Here is a 26,210-nt window from a genome sequence, read left to right on the forward strand (position 1 = left end):
TAGAGAACAGAAGAGCCTTAGAAAGAAGCACTATCCAGCTCAGTGAGCTCTTATTTATTTCTTCACTTATTTGAGCCATTTGTTTATTTCTGTTGTTAACACATACCTTTGGGTGGGGAGGGTTTAACACAGTACTGCTCTTTCAAGATTTGGATGACTTTGAGGAGGAGAGGATGAGTATTTCAACCTGTTCTCCTTTGGCCCTGGGCAATCTGGAAAAACAGAAGATCTGGTGGCTTAGGATGGAGGGTGCTAACCAGGGAAGCTCTTTGGTTAGGAGGGATGGGAATCAGAGGTGTGCGTCAGGACATCCTTGCCCTGGTCTGATTCTCTATGCAGAGAGCTTTTGCCAAAAACCCTCTGCTTCCCTCCTTCTTCAAGGGCTGTCTGAAATGTGGGAGCAGTCCTCCTTTCCTTCCCAAGGCTTTATGTATGTGTCATGTCCTACACAGAGCATTAGGTCTGCAGATCAGATTGTCCTTGCCTCCCCCCAGACCCAACTGTGGTTCATGTGACACCCCATTGTCCTGTCCCATGGCCAGGGACTCAATATTTCCAAGGGAAGGACTTCTGCCTGCTCTCCCTTTCAAGAGCATGCTGTTTTTTTTTCATTCTAAAACATGCTCTCTGCCCACCTATACAAACCACATTCTCTCTCCTTGTCCACTGCCAAGGTGACTTGCAATTTCTGTCTTTCATCCACCATTATTTGTCATCTTTCTGTCTTGGGGATAAATGATTTGGGTTGTTGACAGGGATGTTAAGCTGTCTTGGAAAGATGGACAGGGATGAGAGAAGATCTTTGTTTATGGAGTTAAAGGTTAACTGGTCCTGATTGCTTGAAGCTGATGTGTAACAGAAGAGCTAGAATCTGTGGCTTTGCAAGCAGATAGCAGGGACAGCCTGCCTTCCATTTCAGCTGTATGACCTTCATTAAGCACTGGGTCCTTGACACTGATAGGTAAATGATACACTCCTTACAATGAAGGACTTTTCAAGATGTGGTGTTTAAAAGGTATCCTGTACCAAAAGAGAATTAAATAAACAGAAGAAAGCCAGTGAGCACTCATAAAGGGCCTTATAAGCTCAGAAAAGAGCATATTTGGCATAAGCAAATATAGGATTGGGTTTTGAAGGTTCTTACCATAAATGAATAGTGCTAACATTACAGTCAGTGCAGCTGAATTACTGTTGTTCCAGTCTCACCATCTTAAGAGCCCATAGAATCATAGAATAGCTGGAGTTGGAAAGGACCTTAAGATCATCCAGCTCCAACCCCAATGCCATGAGCAGGGACACCTCACACTAAACCATGTCACCGAAGGCTCTGTCCAACATGGACTTGAACACTGCCAGGGATGGAGCACTCACAACTTCCCTGGGCAACCCCTTCCAGTGCCTCACCACCCTTACAGTAAAGAACTTCCTCCTTATATCCAATCTAAACTTCCCCTGTTGAAGTTTTAACCCATTACCCCTTGTCCTATCACTACAGTCCCTAATGAATAGTCCCTCCCCAGCATCCCTGTAGGCCCCCTTCAGATACTGGAAGGCTGCTATGAGGTCTCCACGCAGCCTTGTCTTCTCCAGGCTGAACAGACCCAACTTTCTCAGCCTGTCTTCATACGGGAGGTGCTCCAGTCTCCTGATCATCCTCGTGTCCCTCCTCTGGACTTGTTCCAACAGTTCCATGTCCTTTTTATGTTGAGGACACCAGAACTGCACACAATACTCCAAGTGAGGTCTCACGAGAGCAGAGTAGAGGGGCAGGATCACCACCTTTGACCTGCTGGTCACACTCCTCTTGATGCAGCCCAGGATATGGTTGGCTTTCTGGGCTGCGAGCACACACTGAAGCTGGCTCATGTTCATTTTCTCATCAACCAACACTCCCAAGTCCTTCTCCACAGGGCTGCTCTGAATCTCTTCTTCTGCCCAACCTGAAGCCATGCTTGGGATTGCTCTGACCCAGGTGTAGGACCTTGCACTTGGCATGGTTAAACTTCATGAGGTTGGCATCAGCCCACCTCACAAGCATGTCAAGGTCCCTCTGGATGGCATTCCTTCCCTCCAGCATATCAACAGAACCACACAGCTTGGTGTCATCAGCAAACTTGCTGAGGGTGCACTCAATTCCATGTCACTGACAAAGATGTTGAACAAGACTGGTCCCAACACTGATCCCTGAGGACACCACTCGTTACTGGTCTCCAGCTGGACACTGAGCCATTGACCACACTCTTTCCATGCAGTCATCCAGCCAGTTCTTTAACCACCGAGTGGTCCACCTGTCAAACTGATGTCTCTCCAATTTAAAGACAAGGATGTCATGTGGGACAGTGTCGAATGCTTTGCACAAGTCCAGGTGGATGACATCAACTGCTCCACCAGTTCTGTAGCCCCATCATAGAAGGCCACCAAATTGGTCAGCAGGATTTCCCCTTAGTGAAGCCATGCTGGCTGTCACCAAGTACCTTGTTGTTTTTCATGTGCCTTAGCATGCCTTCCAGGAGAATCTGCTCCAAGATTTTGCCAGGCACAGAGGTGAGACTGACTGGTCTGTAATTCCCCGGGTCATCCATTTTCCCCTTCTTGAAAACAGGGGTTATATTTCCCTTTTTCCAGTCATCGGGAACTTCACCTGACTGCCATGATTTTTCAAATATGATGGACAGGGACTTAGGAACTTCATTCGCCAGCTCCTTCAGGACCCATGGATCAATTTCATCAGGTCCCATGGACTTGTGAACATTCAGGTTCTTAAGATGATCTCGAGCCAGATCCTCTCTTACAGTGGGCCCAAGGTCTTCATTCTCACAATCTCTGCGTCTGCCTTCCAAGAGTTGGATGGTGAGGTCAGAATAGACATAGGCAGATGCTTGCACAAGGGATTTCCTACAGCGAGGCATTTCAACAGTTCCTGACTCTCACTGCTTTTTCCCAGCAGCTGCCTATATGACCAACTCTGCAGGAACAAAACAGTACCTTTAATAGTAATCTTGGTCTAATGTTTGCAGACTTTGACCAGTTAGTGATAAAGGGCTATCTTTCAAGGCTGTTTCTAACTTCCTCTGAAGTATAGTTAAAGGTCAAATGGATGCTTAGGAAAAGTCACTGGTGATTGAAAGATATAAAAGTAAGCAAGCATCTCATATCTAACTGATGGGTGATATCTAGAAGACTGGAGATCTACTGCTTCAGAGAGAATACTTCTACACCAATGTGCCCTTCTGCAGATAGCTGAAGACACACTGTGGGACTGGCTGGCAGATACCAGCCTGAACTGGAAGCTGGGGGCTTGCACTGGCTGGGTGCCATGTCTCAGTGCAGAATGGGAGCACATGACTCAGTACTACCTTCCTCATAGCCAGCCAGCCCAAACTGCAAGAAAGCCTGGGTGAGGAGTTCAGATGTGATGCTGTGTGAGCTGAGTCTCCCTTTCCTTATTAACATTTCTTCTTTTTGAATTTTACATTTTTTTAATCGGTGTCTTAAGCACTACAGAAGTCTGAGAAGCACCATAGAGATCATTTAAAACTATGACTTTCCAAAGAAATGTCAATGTTATTTACCAGTTGCTGCTGTTTATGGACAACTAGAATGTGCTGAGATGTGAGACACAAAGACTTGTTTCTGACCTTTCAGACTGTGCTTTGTTTTGCATAGCAACATAGCACCATAGCTCCAGAACAGAATGTAAGTGAAATGTTTCATATGTAAAAAGGCTAGTAGCAGTGCCAGACATTTTAATGTATTTATTAATTTTGTAAAGGACAGCAGAAAAAACCCTGTGTATGTGTTTTGATTTCTAATATGGTTGTACTTGACAGCTTCAGGTAACAGTTGTATTTGGTAATGTCTCTGCACTCTTACCCCTAACATGGGAATCCTAACAGAAAATCCTCCTGTCTCTGAGATGTTTGTTTGAAAAATGTTACTCTACATTCATATGTGCCTCAATCCACTTAATACACTGTGTTTTATAGGGAAGTCCTACAAACTTCTCAGAAGGCAAAGATGTGTTCTCCCAAACTGAATGGGTTGACCCTACAAAGGCCATTGTGACCCAGCTCACTCACTGAGAGGCACCTCGTCAAGGAGGGACCAAACACTGTCAACTATAGTTGCCTTGCATGTGTTATGCTTCAGAGGCCCAGCAACATATGTGATGCACATAGCAGACAAAGGATCACCTTACTATCACCAAAGAGACACAAATAGTATCACTGCAGAAACCCAGGAGCTGTATTTTTCCTGCCAGCAAAGAAGTGTCTCAGACCAACAAATGGGTCAATGTGCTATTTGCTGCTGCCACCAAATTCACCAGGTTACTTCATCTAGGATGTACGCGTGTTTAGTGATAAGTGGTGATTGTTATTGGTGCTGGTACTCTCACAGGAGGAAACGATCACAAGTTTACCAAGGAAGCAGAAACAGGTTTGTCTGCCTAAAAGCCAGGTAATAAACACGTCTGAAAGAGTTCACATCTGAGGAGCTTAACAAATAAAAAATGAAGCTGCAACACATAATTTCTGTTGTCAGGGAAGTATTGTGCAAATTTCTTGTCTGGCTTAATGATCCAGATTAGTAGATATGGAAAATATGCAGGAGGGTATTTGAACTCAGTGAATCCCCCCCTACCAAAGAGGTCACTAGAGAATGCTCTATCAGAGCTGTTCCTGATGAGGAAGGCAGTGCCCTGAGATCATTGCTTCTCCCAGAATCAGACTCCAGGCATAGAAGCTGCAAAAACTGCCCTGCCACTCACCTGTTTTATAGGTGTCATCTCCCTTCAAAGCTATGGGAGAAAAAAAACCCAAATCCTCCTAGGATGCAGCCCATCCCTTTTGCAGGTACATGCATACAAAAAATGAAAAGACAATCTAAATTAAATGATGTGCAACTTGGCATGCCTGGGAGTGGATCTCTGCACTGTGGAACAAGACAAACCTCACCTCATGTACCAGTTATGTCACTTTGTCGTGGTTTAAACCAAGTCCCCCAACTCCCGGAGAGTTAGGAAGAAGAATCCAAGGAATGTAGCCCCCACGGATTGAGATAAGAACGGTTTAATAGCTAAGGCATAACACAATAATAATGATACAGCCAATAACAAGCGAAAAGAATACAACACCCCACCAGCCACCAACCCATAACTCACTCCACCCTGCCCGGCCAAGCACCGCGTGCTCCTTCCTCCATTTTTCTCCAGAGCTCCCCCCTCCAGCCCTCTCTTTCCCAGTATGCATCCTGGGCATCACGTGCTATGGTATGGAATACCTCATTGCCTAGCCTGGGTCAGGTGTCCTGTCTCTCCTTCCTCCCGGCCTCCCCTCCTCCACCTGGCTGGAAAAAACCTTGAACAAAAACACCCTCAAAACATGCTCAAACCATGACACACTTGAAGAGCACACACCAGGGGTGCAAGAAGATCATGCAGAGCTGGGGCTCCCCAGGTTCCCTAGCTGATATGCAGGGGGTGCAGGATGAGAGGAGGGGCTCACAGTGAGCAAATGTTTAACTTTGGCATTATAAGCCAAGCTTTCCTTGGAAGGCATTTCTAAAGGGCTAAGTTTTCACTTCGTATAACCACAGGCATGTGTACATAACTGTCTTTTGGAGGAGTAAAATGTACACATAGCGGTTCTATAGTGAGATAAAGTGATATAGTAAAATGAGTGGGTACTATGGACAACAGAATTTTATAATTTGTTCAATGCATTGCCATTGCTTGCTGTAATGATTGACAGCTGTTCTCTGTATTCACTATGGACTAACTTCAGGGCAAGGCTATTTTTTATTCACTGTTTTATATCTTTGATGCAACGTTTGTACTTTTGCTGACACACAGATTTCATTGTCAATAAAATATATGAAAGTACAAAGCAAATGTGTTTGTGTTTGGGTTTTTTGTTGGTTTTTTTTCCATCCCATGCATTTAATGCTATTGGATATATCTAATAAATCTGTATATATAAGAAAGATATGTACAATTAGATTCTTCTTTGGTTTGTATCATTAATTAGTTCTGAAACTCATAGAAAATGAGAAGTATGCTCCTTTCTTAATTTGTTGGAAGCACAACACCTTGGGACAGTCAGCCTTCTAAGGTTATTGTAGAGCCTAACAGAAGATTGAAATGCAGATGTCTAGTTACAGTTGAGGTTGGGATTTTGGACACCTGTTTCAGAGGTGGGTAAGTCTACTGTCAAACACAGCAAACCATAGAATATATAGAAAGAGGGTAACACACTGCCAGTTGGGTTTCTTGGCAATACCTCTTAATTTATAACAATTTAAAATGGATGATCATATTTATTTTACTTTCTTACGAATGATTGTAGCTTTAATATTGCACTTGGGATCTTGTATGTCTAATGTGCATGCTGCTTTCCAGGAGAGGGCAGTCCATACCCAGGATCAATTACTTTCCATTACACTCTTAATCCAAGGAATATAAGTAGAAACTCGAACGTAAACACCAGGTTTCATGGGTTGAGCACAGCCAAGGCCCCAAGAGGTGACTCCATGTTGGACAAATTTATCTTGATCCAGACAGACTAGAGGTCCTCCACTGTCCCCCTAAACAGAGAAAGAACAGGATGATTGGACAGATCCATGTGCTAGAGTGGCCTTCTTACAGGAGGCACAGAGACAGAAGTACTTCCCACATGGGAGGACTGCACAAGTTATAAGAAAACACTGTAACTCTAGCTAGAGAAGAGCCCTCTATGCATGTTGTTGCACACTTCTGTAACGTCATCTCTTCCTCCCACCCAGGTATTATTTTCAGTCTTGTATAGGCAAGGTTTGGTGGGAAGGAATCTCGTTGCCCTCAGTAACTTAAACTGCACTTCCTCCCTCAATCTCTTCTCTGATGTGTTCACTGTTTCCTGTTGTTACTACATGATCCAAGACCAAGCAAATGCATGCCTTCAAGCCATGCATCTTAACACAAGTGCAGCTTGCCTGCCATAGTGCTTGTGCATAGGGTAGCTGTGCTGTGCTGGGGCAATGGCATTGACCTGTTGGCTGGGGAAGGCAGTCTGCTGTTCTCACACTTCTTTATAGAGTCATCTCTAGTTTTTCAGGGAGGAAAGTTTCCATCTTGATTCAGTATGTTTTCTAAGCCCTTTCATTTAAAGAAACTGAAGAACTCAGTTTCAAATCCTAGAATTCTGAAGAACGCCTTCATGCAACACTTGTGAGATGAGGTATTTCCAACCGTATTCCTCCTCTTCAGCAAAAGCCAAGTCCAGCATTCATTTTGCCTTATCCAGTGTGATTTTCACAGGCACTGGCACTGACACTTGAAAGTTAGTAGTTCTTTGGCCCTTGGAATCTGCCTGCATGGCATGATCCAGTGCATTGTTCCTTGACTCCTAACTGAGATATCTCAGGTTGTTAACTGAGCTATGTTGGACATCAGAGCTAGTCTAACTGAGGCAAGCAAAGTGCTCTTGGAAAAAAAAATCAGATTGTTAGTCATTCTAAGTTGGCTTCAATACACTTGGCTCGGACAGCCATGTATTACCATGTGCCTTATAGTTCAGGCTTATCTGAAAAATGATCTGCCCCACAGACAAGGGAGAAAGAGAAGAGCAGAATCTACTTGTCTACTTACATTTTCAAGCTTGTATGCCACGTGGTGTAGCAACATCTGAAGTTCAATTCTGAGCCACTAAATCCCAGAAAGCAAAGCACTATTTGATTTGAATGTGCTCACAATGAACTCTGATGTTCTCATGGACTTTCTTACCTGGCAGCTATCTGTGCCACCATGAATATTGCCAGCACAGAGCTCGTGTTTTCTGACTCTACCGTTCAAAAATTCAGGGCGATTGCATATTTTATTCTCGATTACAGGGAAGCCAGTTTCCTTTAAGTAGCCATCACCACCAGTTCCTTTGCAAATAAAAGTAAAACCAAATCACAATACATGACAAAGTTAAATGAACATCTACACAAAACAAACATCAGGATATGGATAAGCAGTAAAATAAGCATAGTGTTTATGCATTGTGCATATGCTTTTTACGCGTAATGTGACGATATAGCAGAATCAGTAAGCATTATCAGTATTATGGTACTTGTCACCTTTCACCATCCATCAACAACTGTGCTGCACTGATTGACCTTCCTGCTTCCACATTACGTCCATATGTATCCAGTACCCACTGATATCTTTAGGAGTCATTAGCAAACTGTTTTATTTCTCTGTATCTGAGTTTATTTCTCTGTGGAAGAAGGGAGGTTTGAAGTAATCCGTTGGGCAGAAACAAGAAGGCAGAGAAGGTACTGATGCCCTTATCAACCAAGACAGAGTGGGAGGTTTGAAAATGAAAGTTATGTTTATATTTGTGTGAGATGTGAACCAGGCTGGTTCAGAGAAAAAAAATCATTCAAGAGAATGAGCAAACTTACCTTCATGTGATTAAGAAATAGACTATGTCTAGAAAAAACTTTCCATCTGACTTTGCAAAAGCCCACTTGGGGGAAAAGCAGAGAGGACTGACAGATAAGAGTTAGCAGGTTTTTAAGTCTGATACTCCTCCTTTAATATTGTTTAGGGGGTTTCAGTTTACATAGCTCTGAAAGATTTGGGAGAATCTACATCAGAAGGAGACAGTGGAAAGGATGGCAGTACCTGATGAATTTTGAAGAAATATGTATGCATGCAAGCTTGTGAGGGGAGGTTTGGATACAAGTATGTATCAATCTCCAAACACAGGGCTTTCAGATGTGTTAATACTGTCTCACCCTTTGTATCTCCCCAGCCTGTCACGTAGCACTCCTCTCTTCCTCCTAACACAGCATTTTCTTTAGGCAAACAAACTGGGATTACATGATCATTAATAATTGCTGGGCTGAAAGAAACAAACAAAGAGACTCATACAGGAACAATCATTAGCATATTTCTCCCTGATACCACCTTCAACCCTCCAAAGAGATTTTATATACAGTCAGCCTTTTTTCCTTGAAATCCTGAGCTCCATAGAATCATAGAATCATAGAATAGTTAGGTCTGGAAAGGACCTTAAGATCAGGAAGTTCCAACACCTGTGCCATGGGCAGGGACACCTCACACTAGACCATGTCGCCCAAGGCTCTGTCCATCCTGGCCTTGAACACTGCCAGGGATGGAGCATTTGCCAGATAAGATTTTTCTCCTGATGCACAAAACTACTTTCGTTTTAGGCTCTAATCCCTCAGAACATGACCCATGAAAGGGAAAGATTTGAAATGGAGAACAGTTAAAGGCTTGTGATACTAGAATTGCTAACCTAAATGACAGAGAATGTTTTGACTTTGGCTAATTCGTAGCCAGCAACACCTAATTACAAAACTACTTAGCAGTACGAATTAGTGGTATTTAACTCACAGGTATCAGTTTGCTCTACCTGCATCCAGTCTGACTATCGATCACTTTCAAACTGGACATTTAGCACATAGCAAAACCCAAATCAGTCTGACTTGCCTTTGTACGCAGCTAAAGCTAGGCTCAGCTAATAAGACACATTAATGCGCTGTCCCTGCATCTGTTTTGGACCTGCATTGCAGCGACAGAAATCAAAGCACAAGCACCATATGTTAACATCTGCTTGCAGCTGTATGGATGTATTCCTTTTGGTTGCACGCTGCCTCGGCAAGAGTCTCAGATGAATGGAAACAGATACAAGAAGGGACATACTGGGTATTGCATCAAATGTGCTTTCGGTTTGCCTGCACACTAGACAGACTTGCTGGAAGAAGAAATGTTCCTACCACAGCATGGAAACCATATAGTGTGATATCATGCTAATATTTCAGCTTTCAATACTCATTACCTTATCAAGGTAAAAGCATGCAGAAATACAGCCTGAAAGCTCATCTAGGCATTAACTTGTGCTACTCTGCTACTGCTGCTTCACCTCTCAGCATCTGGTACCCACTGCTTTGCTAGCCTGGGTCACTGTCCCTAGCTCTCCTCCCCTCCCAAGGCAGCCCTTTCCCTTTCTGAAGCCCTGCAGCTGAATCACCTTATTTTCCACTGGAAATTCTGTAGAAAGGGAAAAAAGAGAGGGTCTTAAATCACTGCTTGAACACAGTGTGTACAGAAACACACATTTCCATAACACCAGCAACCACTATTTAGGCAGCTTGTCCTCTCAGAATGAAGGAACACTTCAGGTGAAAGAGTACCTGCTCAGTTTTAGCAGAGCAACGTCTGCCCTGTGTGGCTCCTTGAATAATTTCTCAACATCTCGTTTTTGTACTGATGCCTCCAATGCTCTTTCTCTGTGCAATCCAAGGTATACTTTATATGCAGATGGCCTTGAGGACCTATTGGAAATGATTGCACATGGTGAGCTGACAAAAACACACCCAGGACATAGATCACTTACAAGTTATTTGGTACCTTGCTTGGCAAAGCCAGGAAAAAAAACATCTTTGGTACAAGCTTCGTTTCTCAATCCCTATTATGGCACCTGAAATATAGTTGGCAAAACTTATCACTATGTCTCTGTTTCTTCAGTCAAAACTCTGCTTTAATGAATGATGACTAAACTTGCCTCAATTCTCAACTGCTGTAAGCTGAGTTGGGAGACAGCTCAGATTAGATTCTCCTTTGATTTTCTACCTGCTGTAAAAAAATGCTGGTGGAGGCTGTAACAGATACTTACTTTTCTAAGCAGTGAGCAGCAGTAAGAACCCACTGAGGGTCTATCAGAGTTCCTCCACAGAAATGCAGGCCAAAACTGGAATAGAGAAAAAAGTAATGAAAACGGCATTGGTTTAAGGTGGGGCATTAATTCTACTGCAGTTCATGAGGTGATCCTTCTAACATGTATACCTTTACAAATTAAAGGAACAATCTAAATGTTTATTAAACATTTTCATTAAGAAGCAGATTTCTCAAACAATATTGATTACAGTGATGGTAGTGTTCTGTGGATGGTTTTTATAAGACTCTGTATGAAAACACTTAGATGTTTGCTCTTAGCCAGTATTTCTGTTCCTGGAAAACCTTATGTTCAGTGATGTGTACCATGTTAGAGATTCTGACTTCTATCTAGCTGGATCATAGTCAGAAAGCTCTGCAACTGGCCTAGATTCCTAGTTTTGCTAATAACTTTGCCAGTAAGATTTAACACTTATGTGGAAGGACTGATCAGGATCTGTACTAGCCATACTTCAAACTGTTGCTTCTACTCATAGGATGCTGATTTTAACATAGAATGTAGTGGCAGATTTAAAATCAATCTGCCTTTTATTGAAAATAGCAGTTGCACTGATTCTATAGGTATTTATCACAAACTAGAGCATTCTTGGTTGTCTAAATGATCTTCTTTATGATTAGCACACATAATATAGCCTGGAGGTATTTTTAAATTAATACCAAGTTTAGAATGCTGCAAACACACACTATAACATCCTATGAGAGGAAAAGTTCCCTTGCGTGCAAAGTCTAATGTAACAGGGAATGGCCGTACCTTGTCCGGAGACTGATTTGCCAGGGCCAGGAGTGTGGATGTGAAATACACCCAGCAACAATCCTTTGAGCACACAGCTTTGGTCTGAACTTGGCTTTTCCACACTCATACTGGGCAGGAGCTACAGGATAAGAAAACAAAACAAAAAATCACTATAATGAGCTTTAGTGTTTTTGTTATACATTCACTGTGAACTGAGAAAACTAGAAGGTGAACCTGTTACATTTGTCACTTCAGCTTTTGGTTCACTGCAGGCAATTATATACCATGCACCACCTATCTTTCATAAGTTTACCTTCATCTGGAATATTTAAGCATGCCTGGCAATTTTTTTCTCGCATAACCTTCTTAGTGGTCAGCAAATCACACGTGAGTAAATCCACAGTCAGACAGCAAAGAAGAAAAAAAAATAGAAGAGGAAGGAGAAGTAAACACAGAGAAAGAAAAAATAAATTCTTCCAACTTCTTTAAATGGACTCTTACAGGTACCAGCAAAGCAAAAGCTGAACTGGCAGCTGGTTTTAAATGAAACTTGGTGGTAGAGCACATGAAATTCCACCACTGTCTGTGTGGAACAAAATTTTGTCTGCTTTTATCTCAGGATCTTCTGGTACTTCAGATGTCGCTGAGTTACTGAGACAAGGTAACTCTTATGTAGCCTTGGGAAACTGACTCTTATCAACAAAGTATTTAGAATTTGTTGTCAGCAAAGGAACTAACTAATGAAACTGAAGGCAAAATCCACATTTTCTCTTTTCTTTAGCTGAACTTTTGAATAAAAAAAGTATTCATTTTAAAAGAAATGGGGATCTTCAGATTGTAAACAATAACCATATGAAAATGCCATCTTTTAACCCTAAGAGTCCCAAACCAGCACTTTTAATGCAGTAGTATTTTTACAGTTACAGTATGTCCATGTTATAGAACATCCTTCTTTTTCTTGTTTGCTTCATTTTGAGGTTTTGATCAGAGCACATTTTCTGCTGCTCACAGCTGAGAGTATAGAGCTCCAAGAAAATCACCCTTTTTCGGAATGGGAACTATTCTCTTCCTTGCATAGTTTTTGTTGTTGATGGAAATGAAATCATTGTAAATGTTGTAAAATGCAACATCATTTGTTGCACCACCTCATTCAGGGTACTGAATGGCTTGATTACTAGTAACAAAGACAAAGACATTTGGTTAAATATTTTGGGACAGATGCACTTTTCAGATATCTGTTATGGTACAGTATCAGAGGAAGGGAAATCTGTTTTACATCCAGGACAGAACCAGAGCTACATAAGCAGGGGTAGCAGAAATTTTGCTGGGATAAGAGCATTCCTTGTTCAGCTACATGCTGAACAAGGTTGTTACGCTAGGTGACCAGGCAGGAGCATGGGCAATCTTCACAGGAACAGCCCCGATTTGAAACACATGGCAAAACCTCCATGAGCTTCACTAGGTTCCAGGTACATCTGGCATTCAGGGCTTCCAAGGGAATCAGCACCATTCTTAATACTTCAGACACAGATTTTGAGCATCACTCCCCCACAGCCTTAATTTCCGATCTAAAGCTATTGCTTTGATCAGTCTTTCAGATTAATCACTGAATGTCGTCCATTTGCCATTAAAAGTTACAGAAAGGGGAGACAGTAGTCTTTAAAAGAATAATTACGGCACTTGGGAATGTCACAGTACTCCCAGGCTTTTCTTGGGTCTGTTGTGTAGCACCAAGGCCCATTCACATCTCCATCAGGATTCCTGCAATACTGTAACAAAGAATAAAATCACCAGCTGTTACCCAGGGGAGGAAAAAGCCTACTAATGTATGCTTAAACGTAAAATAAAATTAAATTTTGGAAATATCTTTTCTACTTCCTTTCTGATAAGTGATTTCCAATTCCTTTTGTGAAAATTTGTTTCATTTTTCTATTTGCTTTGTGAGTTTAGAAAAAGATAATAAAAATTCAACCTTTTCAACTGTGTTCACCTAGTAAGCTTCACTAGTGAAAGTCTGGACCTCTGAGCTCTCAAATAATAAGAGATCTTGATGTAGGATGGTATTTTCTAAGGTACTAAACTGTCTACTCCTGCTTCCACAGCAGACAGTAGGAGCAGTAAGGTCAGCCCTGAGGTCTTTTCACACCCACTCTGATTGCATGGGTATTGTGTAAGCTTCTCTTGCATAACTTGGTGATGCTTATGAGTCCCAGAAGCAGGGGTGCAATGTTTTCCCTGACGTGGGATGCCTGGTTAGCTGAATCCCTCTCTGTCTTACTGGCCACATTGACTAGTCTCTGCTCAGCCCAGACACCCCACACAACTGCATGCTACCAGGTATTTTTCTGGTTCCTTTCCTTATTTTGAAATATAACCCATGTCTTAGGAAAAAGGAGAAAATATTTGTTTCCTTTCCCAAGAGGTCCTGACAAATGTGAGAACCAAAAAGTTACAATAGGCAGTTTTTCAGAGGGAGTTTCGCCAGTCTGAGCTGGAATTGAGTACAGGGTATGTGATGCCGTCAGAGGATTAACTAAAGCAAGCTCTAAAGTCATTTGCCTGCAGAAAAACATAGTTCAAACTGGCAGCATCAAACAAGCTCTTTATATTATATACAGAGCTTGCCATAAACTAGGCAAGTATTGTATACAGGATGTTAAAAGTCTAGAGAACCAGTGATGAGTACCTGTGTTGGGACTATGCAGATGAAGGTTAGAGATGGCACATGACTTACAGGATGTATCAGGTGCATGTATATCCTTGTATGATAGGCTGCAACAGAAGCTGGAGGGCTGGAGGGTGAATTAGCAGAGGATGGGGGCTGCAGTCCATCAGCTGTATATCTCAGGGAACTTGCACTGAATGTTGTATTCCTATCCATCTCACTCACTGTTACTACTGAAACCTATGACCCCGAGTGCTCCTTCTGGCAGAGACAGCAGAGATGTTGACCACAGACCAACTTCAGTTAGTCCTCAGTAGTAAGATGAAGCAAGTGCTCATCTGAAGCCCCTTGTCTGGGGTACAGAAATGTTCAACAGAATGTCTGTCTGTCCCACAGAAGTACCGACTGCTCATGTCAACAAGAACTGACCTGATCAGGTTCTTGGGCTGAGCTAAGGAAAATAATTTACAAAGAGCTGTCATGAAATTCTTGCTGAGGGACCGTGGAGATGACAGGCAAAGCTCAAAGGACAACAAGTATTAAATTTACTGTAGTGACAGGACAAGGGGTAACGGGTTGAAACTTAAACAGCAGAGGTTTAGATTGGATATAAGGAAGAAATTCTTTGCTGTTAGCGTGGTGAGGCACTGGAATGGGTTGGCCAGGGTGGTTGTGAATGCTCCATCCCTGGCAGTGTTCAAGGCCAGGTTGGACAAAGCCTTGGGTGATATGGTTTAGTGCCCCCCATGCAGGGGGTTTGGAACTAGATGATCTTAAGGTCCTTTCCAACCCTAACTGTTCTATGATTCTAAATGAACATCTGCTTACATTTTTATCCAGGCCTGCTCCTGGATGAGTCATGGGAGTGAAATAGTCATGGCTATGAGGTTTCTGAGAACTCCACTCTTGACAAGTTCTGCCCCTTGCAGTTTTTGCCACTGTGCCACGATAATCTCTACCATCACCATTAATGCAATCTGTGAAGAAAAAGGAAAAGGAAATGATTGTTAGATGTGAGCTAATGGACCACATCCATACTTGATATCAATGAAGCAAAAATAAAGGTGAAAAAACACTACCAGGACTTACTACGTATACAAGAACAACATAGTGGCAATGATGGCTATCAATCACATTTTCATCTTTGTATTTTAAGCATTTCGTTTTGAAAGTCAGAAATCAAAGAATCTTAGATTCAGTTCACACATCTGACTCTAGAAGCAAGGACCACAAAGACCATGTGCTCATAAAGTCTTTTCCTTATAGACACTGCTATCTGTCCAAAGCCACATTTTACAGTAGGTAAAAAGCAGTAATACATGTTCAGGCAGAATTAACCTTCTAATCCAAAGAAAATGTTAAAGCAAAAAAGGAAAAATTGAAGATCTCTAACCTTCTACTGCATAACAAACTTGCATCTGAACTGAATTAAAAGAGCCAGCTGTTCTCTGGTGGGAAATATGAATGCATGGCCCAGGAAAAGACTTTTTTTTGGAACAGTTGCCAGCAAAATGCCATCACATCTGCATTTGCTGTGATTGCTGGTAGCCCTCCCACAGTAGTGTGGAGACTACAAGCCATCTGTTTCCTTGTGTTTCCAATATTGCCAGATGTAGCAGATGAAAGATGTGATACTAGTTTAAAATCACCCTGCTATAAAGTTTTACAAGAAAGTTCAGATAATGAAGATACAGTAAATTTCTAATTATCTAGAGTTTCTTGTGTTTCATCCTCACCAAATTCTTTATGCCATTTCTATAAAAACCAGCTTGCTGGTTACGGACATTTCTGGGGGAAGCTGAAAGCAGTCTCACCAGGATTTGGCTCCAGGGTTGTCTGAGGAGGTTTTGGTAAAGTCACTGATGCATGGTCATCACACTTCTTCAGATCGCAATACTCCCATCTCACCCTGGGGTCAGTGGTGTAGCACCATGGGCGGCTATCGGCATCTGGGTTTCTGCAGTAGTTTTGCCTCAGGTCCCTACAAATGTAAGCATATTATATTCCTATCCATGCCACTGCTCTGAGAACCTAAAACAACATTTTAGAAAGCAGGTGTGTTACACAGCTAGCACTACCACGTGTCACATACAATATGCGACAGAAATACTTTTTTCAGAATAAAGCAATCAAGAAACATATGCAGAATATTGAAATATATCAAATACTTATTCAGTGATTAATGCTTATAGTAGAATACTGTTTACAAATCCATATAAATAAATGCACATATGTATATTAAAGATGTAATTACTTTCACTTTTCCAAATACATTCATAGAATCATAAAATCAACAAGGTGGGAAAAGACCTCTAAAATCATCATGTCCAACCCGTTACACCAGGACTGCCACGTCCACCACTAGCAGCTTTTAATAAGAAACAGTATTGTAAAATAAATAAATAGTTAATATTAGGATTAAGAAAATAACCCATTATTTCCTCAAAGCTCTAATGAACTGCAGAACACGAAGCAAAGACTTGAACTCATGAATAAGCTCATGTATAGACACAGTTCATTTCAATATAAGGGAAAATTTACAATAACTCTTAATTCCTTAGAACCAAGGTAGACATACATAATTAATTAGTTTAAAGCATAATAGTGACAACTGTGGCTTGTTTGAAGATGAGGTTAACAGAAAAAAGAGAAGAAAGTAAAAGAGAAGAAAGGGAAGAGATTATTTTTATCAAGTATGCTCCCTTCCCAGCATTAAATCATTGTAAGGAAAAGTGCTGGAAATCAAAACAAGATCATGAATACTCATCCAATGAAACATGGAAATGGGAAAAACACATACGCGTTTGGGAACTGGTCTGCTGTTTTATTGTGTCGGTGTGGTGACATTGAGCTCCAGGCTTGACATTTCTTTCCCGTGAGAGTGAAAGAAGCTGTGCCACGGTAAGTCACACCATTGCCTTGATAGCATTCCTCAGTAATTTGAGCCTGCTCAGGCACATCAACAGCTGTAGTGAATAACAGAAACCAGTCCCTTGCATCTTAATATGTTGATATTTGCACATAACCCTAGAAATCTAACATAAAACAGAAGGCCAGAGTATTTCACTAATAAACACAGCATGCTCTCTGTAACAGAATCCTTCTCAGACTGCAGATCAAAAGGAAGCCTTCCAAAATGTTTGTAAAAATTTAATGATGTGCTAGATTAAAAGCACTTGTACATCAACTTTACTGTCCTGCATGGGGGTTTATTTCAGCTAATGATGCAAATTGTTCACATATGGATCAAAACTTCTCCATAGTAAGGGAATGCCTGGGCCTTCACCACAGATGCATGTGTGAAACAAACCTGCTTTATGTAAGGAGGATTTTCTTTTGATTGTTTTTTTTTGAGTCTTGTTTCAGTGCTCTGAAATCATCTTGGGTTTTGCTATGAATTCCATTTTCAGGAGCTGGCTTGTAACACTAGTTAACTGTTCCATGGAGCATTTGAAAATTTAGAAGTGGAGGGAATCACTACTTGGCAAAAGGAAAAGACCTGCAATTCTTCTTTAGCTGGGTCAGTAGCTGACTTAAAATCTTCTGCACTTATCCACCAGACTGAACATTGCAGCCTGGGCTCTGTACTGGGCTGAGGAATTCAACTGATTCATAGCAATAGTTAGAGAGACAGCACTAATACAACTGAGCACCCAAGATTTTTACAAATATACCATGATGACCCTTCACTTCCAGATGTCTCCTGTGGTTCTTACCAGGGGCCTCTGCCTCTGTCCCATCACAGCGGGGGATGGTGCAATATTCCCACCGGGCAGTTCTGTTGGTAGTGTAACACCATGGCATCTTCTCACCATCAGGATTTCTACAGTAGTTTTCCTCTAGGTTCCTGCAACAAGAAACTCAGATAAGAAAAGCCACTCATGGCAACCTAGGTTATGAATAACAGGAGAATGTACCTTGCTGTCTAGTTTACTGTCGTATTTACTGATGGGAAACTTCTGCTGTCATTTAGTGATGCCATTTACTAGATGAATAATTGCAATGCACTAGTGTTTGTGCTAAACCAGACACCTGCTAGATTGCTAGATGAATTAGGAGCTTGTATTTCACAACTGAGACCAAGAGCAACATGGCAGAAGCATAGGGTGAAATAATCTAGTTGCATTATTGTAAGTTTCTTACTCCACATTGCTTCACCTGAGCAAAATACAGTAAAAGGACGAACTGATGAACTGAAAAGGGAGAAAGTCAATCAAGCAGACCTTGAAGGTCAGAACTGGGGAGACACTAGTATCCAGGAATGAAGAAGTTAATAAAAAGAAATGTGCAAAAAATTTTAAAAGATGGAATCCAACAACTGTTGGATGCTGATACAACCAAAGAACTTCACAATATAGTTGAAGAAAAATTCTGTGCCTTGGTACTTCTCATGGACATTGAAAAATGGAGAGGTTTCCCTTACTTGCAGGGATAGTTTTCGGGAGTGCGAGCATGTCTGTGAGGAGATTGAGAGCTCCAGTGCTGACAGGTATTTCCTGATTCTGTAACAGATATTTTGCCTTGATAATCTTCTCCTCTTCCTGATAGACACTGACGACCTGGTGCAGGAGGTGGTGGGGGTGTTGCTATTACAAAAAAAGGAAACTGAAATTAAGCAGTGCCTTCTAGACATAGTAAGGAACAAAGGCAAGACCATTTTGTGCTTCATAATTAGGTGGGTTTTTCAGCTTTGAATTTCAGAGACAAGGATTTTTGCAAAGCCCAAAATGTGGAGAAAACACTCAAAAATATATGAAGTTTTCTTTCTTCAACTTTAACATCTTCATGAGCAGTCAGACTGCCAGAAGATTATTTGGATCTGCCCTTTTACAGCAGCCAGGATACAACACAGCCAACACAACTGCTTACAGCCCCATCAGAACAAAGCCTAAAGTGATAAAGTTGTAATACTGTGAAGAAAACTGGGGTGAAAGTGGCAGACCCATCAGTGATAGGTACAGGTATAGGTATAGGTATAAAAGAGATGTACTCTAACTTGTGAGAGTTAGGGACAGCAAGGATGAGATCTATTGAGAAGCCCCAAGGAAAAATATCACAGCCAGGACAGGTCCTCAGAGGAAAAGGAAATTGAGAAAGTGGAGAATTTAATTGGAAGAGCAAAACAAAAGCCAAAAGATTTTCAGGAAGAGTGAAACTGTTGGACATGAAAAGAGGACATCAGAAGAAATATCAGAACCACTGAAATGACTGATCATGGTAAAACACATCAAGGGAAATGCGCTCCAGTCAGAACCATTAGAAATGATTATGGCACAAATGTCTGGCCTCAGAAGAACGGACAGATGTTAATTTTTTTCTTTCAGATAGAAGTCTGAAGTCTTTTATTCTTTCATTCATCTTGGGAACTTCTTCTATTTGTTTTAGCTCCTTGCACCAAGCTGCCTAGATGTCCTTTTATCTACAAGTCTAGAAGTCAGACTCACTGCAACGAGGAATGTTGCAATATTCCCAGCGTTTAGTTGGGCTGGTAGTGAAACACCAGGGCCGAGGTTCACCATCGGGATTACGGCAGTAGTTCATCTTCAGATCCTTCTCTGGAAAACTGAACAGGAAAACAATTGCTTTAAAGAGTCAATAATGTCTGTAACAATTGTCCTGTCTGGGGAAAGGTGGTTTGCATGTCACCATTGAAAATAAACAACCTATCACAGAGTCTGACTCACTTTTCTGGGAGGTATCCATGTGAGTGAGGTTGCTGTGAGTCCCAGCGTTGGCATTCAAGCCCAGACATTGTTGTTGCAACTACTCCGTGGTAGTTTTCTCCACTGCAGTGCATGCACTCTACTGTAGGAACAGGGCACAGTGAGGACAAGAGAGACAGAAAGTCCTTGGGGAACTGGTGCAGAAACACTCAACTCACATGAAGCTCAAGACCCTTACTAGAGCACAGGGCGGAAAGACAGGGCTTGTTTTGGAAAGTACAAGCTTATTTTTTGTGGTAAGATAACTTCAACTAATAGATTATACTTATAGCATTCCATTAAAAAATTCAAGCCAACATTATAGACTATACTTCTTAACAGGGCTAGATTAAAGTTATAAAACTATAGTTTAAAACCCGTGCTTTGCTGCTGTCATGTTTTATTGAGTTTTGCACTATCAACTGCCATTTGGTTCAATCCTAGGATTAAGATATGTGAATACAGTCATATACCACTTTTTAGCTAAGAAAAAAAAAAAGACTGTATAGATGTTTTGAAGGTCTCTTGATATCTCCCTTGTTGGTGTTGAAAATGTCTTTGGAAAGTTTCAGGTTGAACTACAATCAAATTTGGAACAAATAATTAAAAATAAAAATATCTGAATAACTTTATATTCTTGAACACACCTTCCAAAAAGGGAAAAAAATCAGTATGTGTATCCTGACCTTCACACTCTGGGACGTTACAGTAATCAAATCTGGTAGCAGGATCTGTTGTGTAACACCAGGGTCCCTTTTCATCATTATCGGGGTTTCTGCAGTAGTTTTCCTCCAGTCCAGCACTGGGATATTTTTCAGGTGTGTAACTGGAACAGAATTTTAATGGGATTAGAGAATAAGGAAAGTGTCCCAGTTGTTCAGCTGAGGACTCTAAAAATGAAATCTTTATCTGAGGACTATTCTGTAGATGTTGTTCATTAGATGTCTCCTAATTGCTACTGTGTGCCATTGCTGAAGGATTAGTCATACCATAGCTATAGATGTCAGGAAATATGCTGCCTCTAAGGTCAGTCATGTCTTTAATACTTGAGTATTAAAACCTAATTAATACTTTAATACTCCACATACTCAGTTTCCAGTATTTTTTGCTTCAGCTGAAGTACCATGTAGCATGTAGAGGCAAGTCTCCTCTAGGTCATATTCCCTGGGAGGTGCAACGAGAAGATACTTGCTGTTACGTGAAAGTCCTCTGTAACCTGAATTGTATGCCTTCTCAATAGGAGGTTACTAAATAAACCCAGTTGGGTGATTTCCATTAAATACAGGAAACACTGCCCTGACAATTGTCTGTAGGTTCACTGATTAAATGATGTACCTCTGTCTCAGGTGCTGCTTATTATAGCTTTAGCCAAGAGAAGTTCTTGCCCTGGTGAGATTAATGGAAATTCTGATTTAATCAGAATGCTTCCCTATCTAGTGTTTTGCTCATGTAAGGACCACAGAATTTAAATGCAACTGCCAAGACTGATAATGTCCCTATTGATTATTTTGCCCCTATTGCACGTCTCTGAGTTACAACTCAGATTAGAGAATGATCTTATTCTACATAAGTGTAGAAAAATATTTTATAAGAAGACTTTGAACATCAAGCAAATTACTTATAAAATATATAAAAATATATGAAAAGTCCTTACTTTGGTTTATGAGGGGCATTATCAGCCCACTTCTGGCATGGTACACCTTTCTGAGTTTTTGCTTCTGTTCCTCTGTAATCTACTCCTTTTCCTTCCTTGCATTCCAGAAGATAAACTGAAATGATATATGTTTAGTTAATCAGTATCATGGTGTGTCCATTGTATTTTAGTACATAAAAAATCCATTTTCATACTAATATATTTAAATACATTTAGTCATATTTTGACTTTCTTATGAAGTAAAAAATAGCAGATGACATAATTTCATTAAAGTTCACCATATGATAAATGAGATTTAATTTATGAATGATATTCTAGAGCAATGACTTTCTGCTGCACCAGATAAAATAGAAGGTGTAAATTATATATGTTTTTATATTCTTGGACTGTGGAACTTAATAGCACCCTAATGAAAAAAAGGAATAAAAGAATTAGCAGTGAAATCCTGTCTTTATATAAGCCTAGGGGAATTTTAACACTGAGTAAGCCTGGGGTTTGTATCAGTTGCCTTAAAAACATTAAATTGTTTTAAATTATTAAGAATTAAACTAAATGAGAACTGAAAGTTCAATGTTTTTATTTTTTTTTCCTAGGAGGAGGGAGCAACGACAACACCAGTGCAGCCTTAAAGGTTTTCCTGGGAGGACTGAACAGCCAGTCTTCCCAGTGAAGATCTGGTTACTATGAGGGGAGAGCAGGGTTGCAAGGGGCAGCTCTGCCAAGGCACAGCGGAAAGAACTGAGATCATGGCATATTCCCTCAGAGCTTCTATATCTGAAGTTCAGGGACAGCCACTACCAGGCAATGTGTCCTCTGGCTTGGAAAACTAAGCAGGAAACTCATTTAATATTTCTCTATGCACAGGACATATTTCATCAGTCAATTCCTCTTTTGTAGCTGCAATGAAAAAAACTGTATTTTAGGTTGTGACCTGCCTTGTCTCTATGTCTCTAAGTAGTGTCCAATCAGATACTTGTGAAAACTGTTTTTCATCTGTTTTTCTCAGTATCAAAGTAATATCAAAGCTAACATACAAGCAGAAGATTAATATAAATCTGGGGAAAGAATACCATTTTACACAGATCTGTTTTATCAAAATTGAAAAGAACTAACATTTGAACCTGAAATAAGGTTCAGCTCTCCTGTTGACTGATAGGTAGTTTAAATCTGGATTTACAGTTGTACCTTTAGGAACATCTTTGTTTCAATGTATATATATAGACAAGTTTACTCTAGAAAATTTAGTTGAAAGCCTTTTGAATCCCCCAATTTTGCAAAAAATTAGCATTAAATCCCTCAATAACTCCACATTGAATCAGTCAAGAGCTAATTCTTTATTGTTTGCATAAACTTTTGACCATTTATATAACCTTTAGGGTTTTTCTGTCTGATGACAAATAACTGACTTTGATCCCCAAACTCAAACCACGTCCCTTGAGTTAACTATTTACAGATTTGTGGATAACAATTCCCAAATGTTAGCTTAAATTCTCATTACTTTTTTCTATAAGTTAGAGAAGTTTAACTTTCCCTTTTATAGCACATACCATATCAAAATAATTAAAGTATTAATTTTATATCAATTATCAACCTTTTTCTTTGAATGCAATGATAAAGAGCAATTAGGTCTCATTAAGTAATTGCTTCAACTAAAAAAAATATGTTGGTTTCAGCAATAGTATTGCAAAAGCATCTGGGCATGTGAAAGGAATTTCCTTGAAGTATCAGGACAGCAGCAACTGCTGGAGACAGTGATGTGATCTGACTAGGTAAAAGCTATGTTTTCCATTCTGTTCTGTAAGAGTTGTTTAAATGGATGCCCTCACTAAAATGGACAGATAATAATTTGAGAGTCCTCATTATTACTGAGGGCATTCTGCTTTTCAAGAAAACAAAATCCATGCCAGTGACCAAAAAAAGCTGCTGTAACAAATCCTTTCTGGATATTGCAGAACTCTCATCCAGGTTCTAACCTCAGCAAATCCAAGGGATGTCTCAAAAATAAACCAGAATCACATTTTAGCTCCTAATCACAGTACTAAAACAAAATCAGTTAGGATTATTTACATGGAAGTTATTTGTTAACTTTGCTAATTGCCAATTGATCCATTCAGTTTTCCTTCTACAATAGGAATTGCTAAGAAGATTTCTTAGCATTACTTATAATTCAGGGATATTACCACCAGCTTCTGGATATAATAAAAATATGTCCAAAACATTAAATTATGTATCAGTTATACATATATATATATATATACAAAGGAAGCTGGCTGAAGGCTTCAGAAAATTTCAGGCTGCAAAGGACCCTCAGTGGTCTTTGGTCCAAAACTACATAAAAAGCACAGCCAGCTTTTGAGATGGATGTGGCCACCCAGGGCTTTGTCCAGTCAGTATCTGCAAGGGTGGAGGATCTGCAGCCTGTCTGGGCAATGCAGTCCAGTGCTTACCCACCCTCCCTGTGAAATTTTTTTTCCTTATATCCACAAGGTCTGAACAAAATCTCACTTAGATGCTCAGCTGCAAATTGAGCTAAAGCTATTGAACTGCTACATAAAATCTTCTTGCAGGTGCCATATGAATAACATTATCTTATCCTACAAGTCTTTGCAGGTCAACAGAGAAGTAAGGATGCAGTTTTCTGATGCTCATGTGTATTTGCAGTAGAGTTACTGTGATTCTCTACTTTTGGTTGGAACTGGCATATTGAAATCACTGCATGATTTGCATGATGCGGCAAATGAGAACCTGGATCATTTTTCCTTTTCGTGCACTTTTATTTGTTGAAGAAGATCACCTTCTTGGTGGATACTATAGCTTCCAATTTCTGAATATTCTCGAATGTATTAATTTTTTTTTTAATTTACAAATAAGCAAGTGGTGAAAGCCAGTGCTCACTAATCGTTTAACACAGGAGAGTAGTAATTCTGTTCAAAGATTGCCCCATTATCTTACATCTCAATGATCATTAAGGAGATTCTTTCTCCCATATGTATTACTGAAGTTGGAGAACAATACCCTGAAACTTAAATTACATCAAAAATAAAACACGTTATTTCTTCCCCGCATACAACAAAAGCTCTTTGCTTGACTACGTAATTCAGAAATAGTATTAAAACACAGATTTTTGTCTGTATCTGTCATAATGTGGTAGCTTTTTAAGAGATGATGAAAAATTGCATAGTTGGCATTCTTTAGAGACAGAATTCCTATTTTCAGAAAGAATAGATCAAATACACTTCAATCAAATAATTCTCATCAATGACAAAAGTGATCAGAAAGAAATAAAAAAAATAAAGATAAGATGTCTTAGTTTAAAAATAGGATAAGATGTCTTAGTTTATTGACTGGTTTATAAAGAGAGAAGGCACCCTTAAGCATCTCCATTACTCTCAGCATCTTCTGTGTTCCCAGAGCAACAGTGCTCTTTTTTGCCTGTGGATCCTAGAATTTAGGGAGCAGGACAGATGCTAGAGCACTAACCTGGTGCTCTAGATGGTACTGCTGCTATACCAGCAGTGTGGCAAAACCCAGGCATCAGGTATGGGCTGACCTACCCACTTCATCTGACCCAGTGAAGGCTTAGCACTCATACAATAGCATATGTGAGTCCCACTGGAAAACGTATCTCGGTGAAATAGTATAAAAAGGACATAGACATACCTCTTTTTTCATAAAGAACTGCATTTGTTCTTCTGAATAGCACTGCTGTTTTGGTGTTCTCAGCCAGTGTCAAACACTGTTGGTCTTTACTGGTGAATAAGAAGGCCCTGTTGAAATCAAAAGACGAAAACAATGAAGAAACAGTAGCCAAATGTGTGCGGTATTTTCCTGAACATCTTCTCTAATATTCATTTATAGTTTCAGTAAGCACTGCACTTCAGTGATATCCAACATTGAGTGTTGTTTCACAGATCTCTGAGTATTGATTCTCCCATTTTCAGCAATGACTTTGACTCTTAAGCCTTCATACTAAGCTTAGACTGAAAGAGTGCTACATGAACAAATTATGACAAGGGATAAAAAAGGAGGTTTAAAATGTGCCAGAGACTCCAAAGAGCATGCTGAAGAGGATATATGTACAAGGGACCTTGACCGTATTTTTAAAAAAATGAGTGTTCATTCAATGAATGAGACATTTTGCAGTGTTCATCAGTTACCAACAAACAAGTAAAACACACAAGCCAGGACCTTATATTATCCTGTGGTGACTGTTCTGAGTCATCACACATGAAGCAAGGTAAGCACTTTGGAAAATGCTTACATTTGTCTTTTCAGCAAGTGCCTAGTCTGTAAGTCTACAAAACTGGAGCAGATGGTATAACCTTTGCAATAGCATCTAAAGGAGACTCCTGACAAGCTAAGCAATTTCTACAGCCGGCTTTTCTGAAGCACAAAAAAGGTCAATAGCAACATAGCATTCAGTAGGTAGGTCTGTATTGGGAAAGCGAATACTGACAAAGCCCGTTCTGCAGCCTTGCCACCAACGGTCATGGTCCCAGTGTGCCTGTACTTCTAAGTAATAAGTCTAACTTCTAAGTCTTATTACTTCTAAGTAATAAGTCTTACTTCTAAGTGGTAAGTCTACATGTGATCCCTAAAGGAGAGGGATCACATGTAGACTTACCACTGGCAACCATGTCCATCAGTTGTCTGGGGAGCACTGGTTGTTCTGGGTCAAAATTACACTGGGGACAGTTCCCCCCTCAGCCCAGCCCTCAGTAATGTTACATTTG

At 40.4% G+C, this 26,210-nt stretch overlaps 1 protein-coding gene across 1 annotated transcript; it reads right to left on the bottom strand.

Annotated features, from left to right (window-relative positions):
* Positions 1-5,352: 5,352 nt before the first annotated feature.
* On the bottom strand, positions 5,353-25,968 carry LOC101874700 (plasminogen). Its single transcript, XM_031049875.2, has 18 exons — positions 25,930-25,968; positions 25,138-25,318; positions 21,478-21,592; positions 20,510-20,649; positions 19,806-19,926; positions 19,566-19,684; positions 18,545-18,707; positions 17,838-17,968; positions 16,922-17,087; positions 15,936-16,102; positions 14,950-15,098; positions 13,132-13,225; positions 11,475-11,595; positions 10,665-10,739; positions 10,183-10,323; positions 8,761-8,867; positions 7,760-7,905; positions 5,353-6,582 (listed from the first exon to the last, which is right to left on the bottom strand). The coding sequence occupies exons 1-18, from the start codon at positions 25,966-25,968 to the stop codon at positions 6,421-6,423; spliced, it is 2,337 nt and encodes a 778-aa protein (XP_030905735.1). The 3' UTR covers positions 5,353-6,420.
* Positions 25,969-26,210: the final 242 nt, after the last annotated feature.

This window comes from Melopsittacus undulatus, chromosome 3 (assembly GCF_012275295.1).
Source record: "Melopsittacus undulatus isolate bMelUnd1 chromosome 3, bMelUnd1.mat.Z, whole genome shotgun sequence".
Classification (NCBI taxonomy): Eukaryota; Metazoa; Chordata; class Aves; order Psittaciformes; family Psittaculidae; genus Melopsittacus; species Melopsittacus undulatus.